Raw genomic sequence first — 12708 nt, 5'->3', positions numbered from 1 at the left:
CCCTTTCTCCCCGGTAAAGTCTCGCGGTGCTGCCCCGTCTCCTCCCCCTCCTCCTCCCCCTCCTCCTCCTCCGCCCGCCCCCTCCCCTCCCCTGCCCTCCTCCGCCTCCTCCTCCTCCTCCTCCTCCGCCTCCTCCTCCTCCGCCTCCTCCTCCTCCCGCCGCTCGGGTCGGGGCCGGCGGCCGGTGGCCGGCGTGGCCGTGGCAGCGCCCTCCGGTCCGGTGGGGTCCGGTCCTGTGGGGTCCCGGGGGTCGGGGCGGGCGGGGAGTGGGCATCGCGCCCGGCGGGCCCCGCCGCCAGCATGGCCACCACCGCCACCTGCACCCGCTTCACCGACGACTACCAGCTCTACGAGGAGCTCGGCAAGTACGGGCCCGCGGTGCCCCCGGTGCCCCCCGCTCTCTCTCTCTCTCTCCCTCTCTCCCTTCCCTCCCTCCGCCGGTCGGTCCATCCCCCGGGTCCTGCAGTGGTCCCGCAGCCGCAGCATCCCCCTCCCTCCCTCCTCCCCTCCCTCCCTCCCGGCCCGGCCGCCGCAGCCCCCGAGCCCCGCCCCGCCCCAGCCCGCAGGACCCGCTCCTACGTCTCTCTCTCTCTCTCTCGGTGTATGTCCATCCGTCTGTGTCTGTCCCCACGCACACGCATGCACACATGCACACGCATGCATCTCTCCATATGCGTACAGACGCGCGCACATGCATCTTCGTATGCCCACGGACACACACGCGCACCTCTCCGTATGCACGCGGAAACATACACATCCATCTCTCCCTATTCACACGCTTGCACACGCATGTATCTCTCCAAGTGCACACAGATACACGTGCATCTCTATATGCGCACAGATGCGCACACATTCATTCATTCAATCGTATTTATTGAGGGCTTACTGTGTGCAGAGCACTGGACTAAGTGCCTATCTCTCCATATGCACACATATGCATCTCTCTATATGCACACACACGTATCTCTTCATATGCACGCACCACACATGTATCTCTCCATATGGACACACATGTATCTCTCCATGTGCACACACATGTATCTCTTCATATGTACGCACCACACATGTATCTCACCATATGGACACACATGCATCTCTCCATATACACGCACCACACATGTATCTCTCCATATGGACACACATGCATCTCTCCATATGCATACACACCACACATGTATCTCTCCATATGGACACACATGCATCTCTCCATATGCATACACACCACACATGTATCTCTCCATATGGACACACATGCATCTCTCCATATGCACATACATGTATCTCTCCATATGCGTACACACCACACATGTATCTCTCCATATGGACACACACACATCTCTCCATATGGACACACATGTATCTCTCTATATGGACACACATCTCTCCATATGCACACAGACGCACACACGTGCATCTCTCCGTATGCACACACACACACACACACACACACACACATCCATCTCTCCATATACACACAGACGGACACAAATGCATCTCTCCATATGCACACAGACGGACACACATGCATCTCTCCATTTGCACCCCCCCCCACGGAGGGACAGGGCTAGAGGGTGGAGAGTCCAATTCTCGGACACAGAAGCTGCAGCTGAAGGGGAACCTTCCTGGCCGGGCTTCCTGGCTCTCCTGGCCCACCCTTTCCCCGGCTGACAGACAGACAGGCAGACAACTCCCGGACTGCCCTTCAGGCCTTTCTCTCTTTGGGGATGATGTTGCTGCTGCTGCTGCCGACCCCTGAGGGGGAGTCGGGGCGGTGGGTCGGGAAGAGGAGACGGGGACAGCCTGGAACCGTCTCTATGTGTTGCCAACTTGTACTTCCCAAGCACTTAGTCCAGTGCTCTACACACAGTAAGCGCTCAATAAAAACGAATGAACGAACTAAATTCCCGTGCCTTCTCTCCAGTGCCAGGGCTTTCTCTGGGGTTGGCAGATTGTCCTTCCTTCAGCCGCTGCCGTCCCCAGATCATCCTGGGTCCCCCTCCCTCCCCCAGGCAGTCCCCCCAACCCACCCTCATCTATTTTCCGAGGTGAGATGGGTAGCTTACTTGACCTCTATGCACCCCACTGACTCGTGCCCCAAGCCGCTCCGGGATGTAGGGCACAGTGTTGAGGTACAGTGTGGGGGGATGAGAGCCCATCCGTCCCCCATCCGTCCGTCCGTGTGCGTGTCCGTTGGGTGTGAGAAAGACTTTTCGCCAATCCATTTCCCAGTTCTTGTTCCAAGGCCCTACGTGTCTGTGTGTGTGTGGAGGGGGAAGTAGGGGAGGAAGATTCCCCTGCCCAAATCTGCTATCCCACCTTTTATCTGTCTCTTCTGCCAGGGGGGCCTTTTCTGTGGTCCGCAGATGCGTGAAGAAAACCTCCACTCAGGAGTACGCAGCCAAAATCATCAACACCAAGAAGTTGTCCGCCCGGGGTGAGTGCTTTAGCCCCGGCCCCTCTGTCCTGTCCTGAGGGAACAGTGAGACCGTGGTGTCCATCAGCTCTTGGGAAGGGAGAGGCAGTCTAGGGAAGTAGGCCAGGTTTGCCCCCAGAGACCGTGGGCCTGCAAAAAATAGGAGCAAGAGCTGGACCAGAAAGCTGTTTGGGGGGGACTGGCATTTCTGGAGGAGAAGAAAGTCCTTGGGTGAGGAGGGGAGAGGGGATGGGAAAATGCTGGAAATGCTGAGGTGGCGCTGGTTTCTGCTGTAGTAGGGCTGGCCGGGGCCGCTCATAACTGTGTGAGCGAAGGGTCTCGGTCCTTCCTTAGGTAGTACGAATTGGGCGAGGGGAAAGGAGTCGCAATCCTTGAGAGGCAGGGTTTGCCGGGAGGTAATGTGAATCGTTGACGTATAGCTGTGGTTCAGCACGTCGTAGGGATTAGGGGTCCCTAACTCGGGGGTTTGTGGAGAGGGGATTGGATCAGGTCTGATGGGCGCCGCTGCTTCTTCTGGGTCAAAAATAGCAGCTCTTGGCCCATCCTGGCTGTGAAGACAGACCCTGTCCTGTCCTGGCTGCATCCCTGGGTGGTGTTGAGGTTGAAAACAGAAGTACGACAGTCCTGACAGTCATTGCCTCCCCTTGCCCGCCAGGCAGCTGAACAGACTCCCAGGGGCAGAAAATCTGTAAACATCAGGGGAAGCTGGTACTGGCGAGGGCTCCTCGGGAACAAATCCTGCCAGATGAACTTGATTGCTTTTTTTGATCAAATTACAAAGTTAGCAGTGCAGTAGCAGATGCAATCTCTCCCGAGTGGAGGACAACAGTGAATATACAAACCAGGAAACCTAACGTGAAGTGGCCTGGGCACGAGGAGCGCTCCAATGGCCAGGAGGGGTCCGGGTCGGGGGGCGTGGGGAGGATGGTCCTGGCCTTGGTGCTCTGCAGCTGCTTAAGGGGCAGGAGGGCAGGATGTGGTGCTGTGGCTGGCACTCTGCCTGACTCTGGAGTCTTTTCTTAGTGGCCCAGCGGCTGGTGGGGGGGAGGGGGTCAACTGCACCCTGCATTTCACACCTCTAACATCTGCTCAAGTGTGGGGCAGGTCTCCCAGTCCTGACTTCTGTGTCTCTGCAAGGTGAAGAGCAACTGACTCTATGCAACTTTAGGGTGGGAGCGAGGCTCTGGAGATGTGCATTATCCAGTGAGGCGGATGAGGAGGACTGGGTACCTCCTTCCCTTTCCCACAGCACCTGTATATATGTATATATGTTTGTACATATTTATTACTCTATTTATTTATTTATTTATTTTACTTGTACATATCTATTCTATTTTATTTTGTTAGTATGTTTGGTTTTCTTCTCTGTCTCCCCCGTTTAGACTGTGAGCCCACTGTTGGGTAGGGACTGTCTCTAGATGTTGCCAATTTGTACTTCCCAAGCGCTTAGTACAGTGCTCTGCACATAGTAAGCGCTCAATAAATACGATTGATGATGATGATGACAGGAAAGGAGCGTGGCCTAGTGGATGGAGCGAGTCAGAAAGACCTGGGTTCTAATCCCGGCTCCACTCTTTGTCTGCTGTATGACCTCGGGCAAGTCACTTCACTTCTCTGTGCCTCGGTTACCTCATCTGTAAAATGGAGATTAAGAGTTTTGTGTCCCACCTGATTAGCGTGTAGCTACCGCAGTGCTTGCTACAGCACAGTGCCTGGCACGGAGTAAATGCTTAACAAAGGCCATTAAATTGTAAAAAATGGAAAGCCCTGATCATCTTGAGGTCCTCTCGGCAGCAGGCAGTGGGTCCCAGTGGGGAGCGCGGGCCTGGGTGTTGATGTTCCCGGACAGTCAAGGGTGCAAGGGGAGCCTGCAGCCAAGGCCAGCACATTCCTGAATCTCTGGGAAATGGAAGGCGACGGGAGTCGTGCCAGCCAGGCAAAGGGGCCGGGACCCAGTGGTGGCAGGATGAAGTGAGCCTGGAGATGAGCCTCAGGAAGCAATGGGCCTCTGCACCTGGGTGCTTTCAGTTGCTCGGGGACCCTGAAGCAGGGATACGCCTCCTCTCCTGTCTAGGGCTGTTGGTGGTTGGGCTTTTCCTCCCCCGCTCCTATGTGTGGTCTCCTGTCCCTGGGCATCTGCTATCAAGTTCATTTGCTCATTTGTTTCCTTTCCACTTGGGCACTTTGCTTCCATGGTGATAGTTGTCATAGAAACCTGTGGATGGTCAGGGTCCTCTCCTCCCACTGTTGGGACTGTCTGAACTGAGAATCTCGCCCCTTCCCTTTCACTGCCAAGGGTCATCTCAAGGCCCTGGGACAGAGGTGGTGGTGGTGGTGGGGACAGGCAGAGGAGTACGTGCTCAGTAAATACCACTGATTGACTGACTGATTGAGGGCTGTGAATGCATCCCCATCATTGCATAGCCAAGGCCAACAAGACCTGATGGGAACCAGGAGTTCTGATTCCCTAGATGGCTTCTTCTTGCCTCAGCAATACCTTCTTGCCTATGGGCTACGGGATGGAGGGGGCACTTGCAGCTCAATGTGCTCTCTTGGAATCTGAGGATCACCCTAGCTTGAAGCTGCAGTTGTGTGGAACAGTTTTCTGTAGAGCTCCTGCTCTCTGCTTCACCGTTCTCCTGTTCAGAGCCCCCTTTTCCCTTGAGAGTCACAGAGGCCCCCTCCCAAAGTGTGGTATCTGCTGGGGGGCTCCCACTGGGGTTCTGGACTTGGCCCACTCTGGCCCTCAGGAACAGTGCCTTGGCCGAGGGCCCCTCTCTGGAAGGGTGGGCTCGGGTAGTGGATCGTCTCTCTGGGAGCAGTGATTCCCCGCTTTTATGTAAGTCAGAGAGGCAGAGATCTTCAAGCCCAGATCAACACAACAGACATAGGTGATGGGGGTGCTGTAGGTGAAAACTTCTGAGTGACAATTTCAGGGCGAGGGTGGAAGGGATGTGTCCATTTTGGGGGTGAATAACGACACTAGGATTAAAATGGACACCTCAAGGGGGTGAATAACGACACTAGGATTTTGAGGTGCAGTGTCTTGTGGGTTCGGGATGACTGGGAGTTCAGGGAAGGAGGACCCAGGGTCAGGGAGGTGGGGGGAGAGCTGTGGCGGAAGGACACAGTGCCATCCGGGGAAGGGGCATGATGCCATGCAGAGCTGCTGCCTCCTGGGGCCCTGAAGTCGAGAGCGTGGTTCTCCAACGGCCGCTCAGTTTACGCTGTATATTTTATAAAGGTGCTGGAGCAGCTCGGGCTGGATTTCACCTTTCCACTGTCTGTCTAAGACGAGGCAGGTATTGGATTACCATGCCCAGGGGTGTGGTGGGCATGCAGATGCAGTGGGCTCTTGGGACCCCTCCTCAACAGCCCCCCCGGCTCCCCGCCAAGAATCTCGATCAGTTGTTGTTTCTTCCAAGTCTCTTTGCCTGCTCCCTTTCTGTTTAGAGATTTGTCTTTTCTTCTCCTGCTTGGAGAAAGGAGTTGCTCTACTTTTCTTACCTCTAAGACCCATAATCACTTCTGGGAAGAGAGGAGTGTTTGCGGAAGTGTAGAGCATGGTGGGGTTGAGCTTCCAAACCCGGAGAAAACAAGAATCGGGCGACTCTGACTGCGGGAGTGGGAAAACTCCTTGCCCTGGGATTTAAGTGTCTCTTTGGAGGAGGACACATCTGCACTTTTAGGAGGCTAAACTTTCAGTGAATCACCCCATAAATCATATTTTCAATCAGTGGTATTGACTGAGCACTTACTGTGGGCAAAGCGCTGTACTAAGCCCTTGGGAGAATACAGTATAACAACAGTCGGTAGACACATTCCCTGCCCACAAAATTTGGGCTGGATTGGTGGGAGGGAATAATCAATAAGATGCATCCTGAGGGTGGCAGGGACAAGTTGTAAGTTTTGGTGTTCCTGTCTTGACCCCTTGGCCTGAGGGCTTCTGAGCTAGGTTCAGGATAGGGCAGATAATGGTCACTGGAGGGATGGCCGGCACGGCAGCTGGGCTCATAAAGGATGGCTTGTATCCCTTGGTGAGCTGCTTGTGGACTTTAGTGGATTGGGTCAGGAGATAGGGGGGCACTGCCCCTGCCCCTGCCCTGCAGCAAGTGTGGTTGGTAGTGATTGATTTTAGTAGACATTTCTTATTCCCTATCCTTGATTTTTGTAGATGGCCAGTGGTCTCAGGGCAGGGACATGGAAAAGTGATGGGAATCTCTCCCCTCTAATAATAATAATTATAATTACAAGAACGGTGGTATTTGTTAGGCGCTTGCAATGTGCCAAGGGCTGGTAACAGTGCTTGGCGCATAGTAAGCGCTTAACAAGCGCCGTTATTATTATTACAGTTACAGTTATTATTATTACAGTTTATGCAGTTTTCCCTTCAAGGCCCTACTGAGAGCTCACCTCCTCCAGGAGGCCTTCCCAGACTGAGCCCCTTCCTTCCTCTCCCCCTCGTCCCCCTCTCCATCCCCCCATCTTACCTCCTTCCCTTCCCCACAGCACCTGTATATATGTATATATGTTTGTACATATTTATTACTCTATTTATTTATTTATTTTACTTGTACATATCTATTCTATTTATTTTATTTTGTTAGTATGTTTGGTTTTGTTCTCTGTCTCCCCCTTTTAGACTGTGAGCCCACTGTTGGGTAGGGACTGTCTCCATATGTTGCCAATTTGTACTTCCCAAGCGCTTAGTACAGTGCTCTGCACATAGTAAGCGCTCAATAAATAGGATTGATGCTGCTGATGATGATGCAGAGAGATCACAATCCCTGTCCCACAAGGGCCTCACAGATTAAGGCAGAGGTATTGAACCCTCATTTTATAGATGAGGAAAAGGAGGCCCAGAGAAGTTAAGTGACTTGCCCAAGGTCACACAGCAGACAAGTGGCAGAGCTAGGAATAGAACCCAGGTCCTCTGACACCCAGGCCAGTACTCTTTCCGCTGGGTCACACTGCTTCTCTATTGGGAGGGGTTGAGGATTGAGGATCAGGGCTGCCACTCCTTTCCTGACTCTGGGCTTAGCTGGTCTCGGGCTGGTTATGGGAAATGCCTGTTCAGCCCCAACTACTGCTATCCACTGCCCTTGCTGGAGCTAAGGGTGGCCCTGAATCTAGAGTCCCTTCAGCCCTGGCTGGCTGTAGAGGAGCTCTGCACATAGTAAGCGCTCAATAAATACGATTGATGATGATGATGATGATGATGACCAAGGCCCAAGCTGTTCTCCTGGCCTGTAAATGGCCAAAGTCGCTTACCTCTCTGTCCCTGTATCGCCAAGGTGGAGGGCGACCCTTAGTATTCTCCTTGGTATCTTGTCAACCGTGCCAAAAGCTCCTCCATTTGCGGGGGGCACTGTCTGATATTCCCCCTCCCCAAATTCCCTATTGTTGCTGAGCAGGGAAGTGGTGGAGAGGGCCTCCTCCGTGGTAGCAGTAGTGGCAGTGTGAGGTGCACTTGTCAGTCTGGCCTCTGGAGTTTGCCAGATGGATGGTGTCTTGGCTGCAGCTGCTGCTCTGAACTCCTCTCCAGCCAGAGTGTCTGTCACTGACTGGTATGTATGTGCGCTTCTCCGCGATTGTGTGCCTGTTCCCGTGTCCCACTTCTGTATGTGTATAGTGTCTGAGTCAGTGCCGGGCTGGCCGGCTGGCCGGCTGGCTGAGAATTGCTGCGTGTTGACTGCCGGGCTATGAGAGGAGAGGAGGCCGTTCCTAGGCCTTGAGGCTGAAATGGGATCTGTCTGGATGGTGCCAGCAGAAAGCCCCCGCCCCCCCCGGGAGTTGGCCTGACTAGCCCCTAATGATATTTGTGTCCCTTGCGGCATCCCTGAGATACTTTCCTGCTGAGGATCTGGGTGGGGTGAGAGGCCAGAGGGCAGGAGCGTCAATAGGGGAAGGAAGGTGAGGGACGCTCGCTTTACCCACATGGCGGGAATTGAGGGTGAGACCACACTAAGGGAGGGTGAGGAAGGGTGACCACCAACACAGGATGGAGCTCCTCCGTGGCTCCTCTAGGGCAGAGGCAGGGACGGCCCGGAAGAAATTCCTGCTCCCCCTTTGATGGCTACATTGGTGTCTGTGACCTTGGGCAAATCACTTAACTTCTCTGGGCCTCAGTAACCTCATCCGTAAAATGGGGATTAAGATTGTGAGCCCCATGAGGGTTAGGGACTGTCCAACCTGATTAGGTTGTATCTACCCTGTAGATTGTATCAACCTACCAACCCTGTAGGTTGTATCTACGCTGCTTAGAGAAGCAGCGTGGGTCAGTGGAAAGAGCCCGGGCTTTGGACCCAGAGGTCGTGGGTTCAAATTCCGGCTCCGCCAACTGTCAGCTGTGTGACTTTGGGCAAGTCACTTAACTTCTCTGGGCCTCAGTTCCCTCATCTGGAAAATGGGGATGAAGACTGTGAGCCCCCAGTGGGACAGCCTGATCACCTTGTAACCCCCCAGCGCTTAGAACAGTGCTTTGCACATAGTAAGTGCTTAATAAATGCTATCATTATTATTATTATTACCCCAGTGCTTAGAACAATGCTCGACACATAGTAAGCACATAACGAATACCATCTTTTTTTTTCTTTTTCTTTTTTAACCATCCACCCTCTGGCCGGATCTAGTTCTGAACGTGTAGGCTGAGGTTCGGCGTTGTGTGTGGGCTAAGGGCTAGCATCGCATTTGGACGATGCTACCCACATTGTACAAATTCATAAATTATTTCTATTAAAATCTGTCTCCCCCTCACTGTAAGCAAGGAATGTGTCTACCAATTCTGTTGTATTCTCCCAAGCGCTTGGTACAGTGCTCTACACGATACACAGTAACCACTCAATAAATACCATTGATTGATTGACTGATTGATGGGCGGGGGGGTGAGGGGGGTGCATATCTGTGCACACCAGTCCACATGCGTCTCTTCTTTCTCACAGGGACAGCGGATTGCTGCTCGAGTGCCCTTCATGCCTCCGCTGGCCCCGAGGGCCTTCAGCGTCAGTAGAGATTGAGATGACTCACTTGGAAGGAGTAGGATGGACTGTGAAGGAGCCCCCAGAACTGGGCTTGTCTTCCAGGACTTGCTGTGGCTCTGCTTCTGTGGAGGGTCCCATCCCGGAGTACCAAGGGGGTAGTGCACTCAGCCTCTGGGGCAGAGTTAGGGGGTGGGCTCGACATTCCAAGCCTGAGGTGAGGAACACCTTGGAGTAGGGTGAGGTAGGTGACTGAAAACTCTTTCCTGGGCTAGGGCTGAGATCAGAGGGAAGTAGGAAAGATGGGCAGGGGTAGTGCCCTGACCCAGGCTGGTCCTGTGCCTACAGAGCTGTGGCAGGTGGGCGGGTACCCAGGCTCTGGGTGCCAGAGAGGCTGGTGACAGGAGCACGGAGGCACTTTGCACCTCTCGAGTGCCTCTCAGCTCGAGGCCCCTGCTGTCTACCCTTACCCAGGCATAGCTGAGCCAAGTTCAGTGGGGAAACAGAGGCACCCAGAGGCTGGCTGACTGGATGCCCGTGGTTCTGCCATCCTGAGGCTGGGTATTCTCAACTTCTTGACCTTACTCTTGTTCCAAGACCGGACCCCAGGTTTGGCGGGAGGTGGTAGACTTGTCATTAAGGTCAGAAAGGCACCACCACATGCGGGACCTCTTCATCTCTGCCTGGAGAGCCGGGGAGGAGAGAGATGGTCCCCTTTCTCTCATTCCTTTCTGTGCCCTATTTCCCAAAGTTTCTACCACTATGACATGGGAACGTTAATATACATTTGGTATGCGAACCCAGCCTTCCAGTCATCCTGGGTCAAGCCTGGGTCATGTCTAACAGTGTCACTCTGCTCCCCTCAGTTCCTCTCCTCTTCTTCCTGCTCCTCTCTTCTTCCCTCCCTGTCTGTGCCCTCCTCTCCTCTATTCTCCCCTTTCCTCCATCCCCTCCCCCTCTGCTTGCCGCTGGCCTGGGAGGAGCTATTTTTAGGGTCTGCTTCCTGGGATGTTTTACTTGGGGCCGGTTACCGTGCGGGAAATGTCACTGAGAGCGCAGGCAAAGGCTCCCAAGCCTCTTTCGGTGACCCTGTTGGTTCAACGAGAGGCTTGGCCTGGGCCGTGGAGCACCAAGAATGTGATCCCCGTTCCATGTGAGACGGTTCCCTGCCCCCTGCAAGAAGACATCTCCTTTGAGGGCAGCAGGAACTGAGCCCCCTCCCCAATCCGGGGCCGTCTCTCCGTTGATCCTCTCCGTCTCTCCGTTAACTCTGCCTGTCAGCCCTGAGACCCTAATCTCTGAAGCATATGGATTAGAGTGTTTCTGACCCAGAAAATGATCCGGGAGACCCATGACACTCTTTCTAGGCCTCTTCCCACTTCCTTAGGCCAGGCCTGGAGGGCCGAAATTAAACTAGTGATGATTCATTTAAACCCACTAGAATTGAAGCTTTTGTGTAGAGCATGTCTGTTGTCTGTATGGGTGGCAGATCTCTGGTACCTGGGTGAGGGCTCTCTTCCCTAGACGTGGGTCCTGAATCTCCATCCTGCTTCTGGCCCTCTTCCCACCTACACTTTTTGCGAGGAGGCGGCTCTGTAGGAGTGTCTTTGTGGCTAAATTCACCCTTATGACTCCTGCTGCCCGGAGCCCAGGACCCGGGGCTGTTTATAAGTGGCTGGTAAAGATGGATTAAGATCCCAAATCCCTGGCCCACCCTCAGGGCTGCCATCGCTCAGGGTATTTGAGAGGGGTGGGCAGAGAGTGGCCGTCTCTTGGGAAGCACAGTGGGGGCACACGTATGCCCCACATGGGACAACCTGATAACCTCGTATCCCCCTGAGCACTTAGAATAGTGCTCTGCACATAGTAAGTGCCTAACAAATGCCATCATTATTATTATTATGTAAGGAGAATATAAAGAGGCCGCTTTTCTGAAAATAGCCTAACCTGGTCTGTGCATCTTGGACAATTGTGAAGCCATGTGGCCTAGTGGAAAGCGCACAGGCCTAGGGATCAGAGGACCTGGGTTCTAAGTCCGGCTCTGCCACTTATCTGCTGTAGGACCTCAGGCAAGTCACTTAACTTCTCTGTGCCTCAATTCCCTCATCTGTGAAAGGGGGGATTCAATACCTCGGTTCCCACCTACTTGGATTGTGAGCTCTTTATAAGACCTGATTATCTTCTATCTACCTCAGTGCTTAACAGTGCTTGGCGCATATCAAGGGTTTGATAAATACCACAATCATTTTCGAAGTGTTATCAGAAGATTTCACGTATTAATTGCTCTTGTTCTTGTAGATTCTGGGTTGGGTGGGCAGGCAAGTTCAGCAGAAAAATTTCCTTGGGTCACAGATGGGGAAGTGGAGGCACTGAGAAGGACAGGTACTGACGGAAGTCACTCAGTGAGGTTGTAAGTAGAATTCATTCATTCATTCATTCATTCAATCGTATTTACTGAGCGCTTACTGTGTGCAGAGCACTGTACTAAGCGCTTGGGAAGTACAAGTTGGCAACATATAGAGACGATCCCTACCCAACAACAGGCTCACAGTCTGAAAGGGGGAGACAGACAACAAAACAAAACATATTAACAAAATAAAATAAATAGAATAGTAAATATGTGCAAGTAAAATAAATAGAGTAATAAATCTGTACAAACACATATACAGGTGCTGTGGGGAGGGAAAGGAGGTAGGGCAGGGGTGATAGGGAGAGGGAGAGGAAGGAGAGGTCTCAGTCTGGGAAGGCCTCCTGGAGGAGGTGAGCTCTCAGTAGGGCTTTGAAGGGAGGATGAGAGCTAGCTTGGCGGATGTGCGGAGGGAGGGCATTCCAGGCCAGGGGGAGGACGTGGGCCGGGGGTCGACAGCGGGACAGGTGAGAACGAGGCACAGTGAGGAGGTTAGTGGCAGAGGAGCAGAGGGTGTGGGCTGGGCTGGAGAGAGAGAGAGAAAGGAGGTGAGGTAGGAGGGGGCGAGGTGGTGGAGAGCCTTGAAGCTGAGAGTGAGGAGTTTTTGCCTGATGCAGAGGTTGACTGGTAGCCACTGGAGATTTTAGAGGAGGGAAGTAACATGCCCAGAGCGTTTCTGCACAAAGATGATCTGGGCAGCGGCGTGAAGTATAGAATCAGAGCACTACGTGCTGAACAGTGTACTAAGCACTCAGGAGAGTACTAAAACCTAAGAGCCCTGGCTCTTAGCCAAGCCCTGAAAGGTGGTGTCCATTTCTTTAGGGTCCCTTACCAAATCCCACTCCTCAAGGATCTCCGGCAGTTGCTCATCCACCTCCACATCAAACAGA

General features: G+C 53.4%; 1 protein-coding gene across 15 annotated transcripts in view; it reads left to right on the top strand.

Moving 5' to 3' along the window:
• The first annotated feature begins 241 nt into the window (after nucleotides 1-241).
• CAMK2G (calcium/calmodulin dependent protein kinase II gamma) overlaps nucleotides 242-12708 on the top strand; it is a 72219-nt gene continuing 59752 nt past the window's right edge. For 7 of the 15 annotated variants that reach the window (XM_038743478.1, XM_038743475.1, XM_038743477.1 and 4 more), the window contains exons 1-2: nucleotides 242-365; nucleotides 2340-2434. In XM_038743478.1, the coding sequence (XP_038599406.1) occupies nucleotides 301-365; nucleotides 2340-2434 (160 nt within the window). In that variant the 5' untranslated portion in view covers nucleotides 242-300. The remainder of the gene's footprint in view (nucleotides 366-2339; nucleotides 2435-12708) is intronic. The other 8 variants (XM_038743471.1, XM_038743470.1, XM_038743466.1 and 5 more) reach the window with 3 other exon arrangements.

This window comes from Tachyglossus aculeatus, chromosome 3, assembly GCF_015852505.1.
Source record: "Tachyglossus aculeatus isolate mTacAcu1 chromosome 3, mTacAcu1.pri, whole genome shotgun sequence".
In the NCBI taxonomy this organism is placed as follows: domain Eukaryota; kingdom Metazoa; phylum Chordata; class Mammalia; order Monotremata; family Tachyglossidae; genus Tachyglossus; species Tachyglossus aculeatus.
Note: the sequence above shows the minus strand (reverse complement) of the source record. Positions and strands in the feature narration are given on the sequence as shown.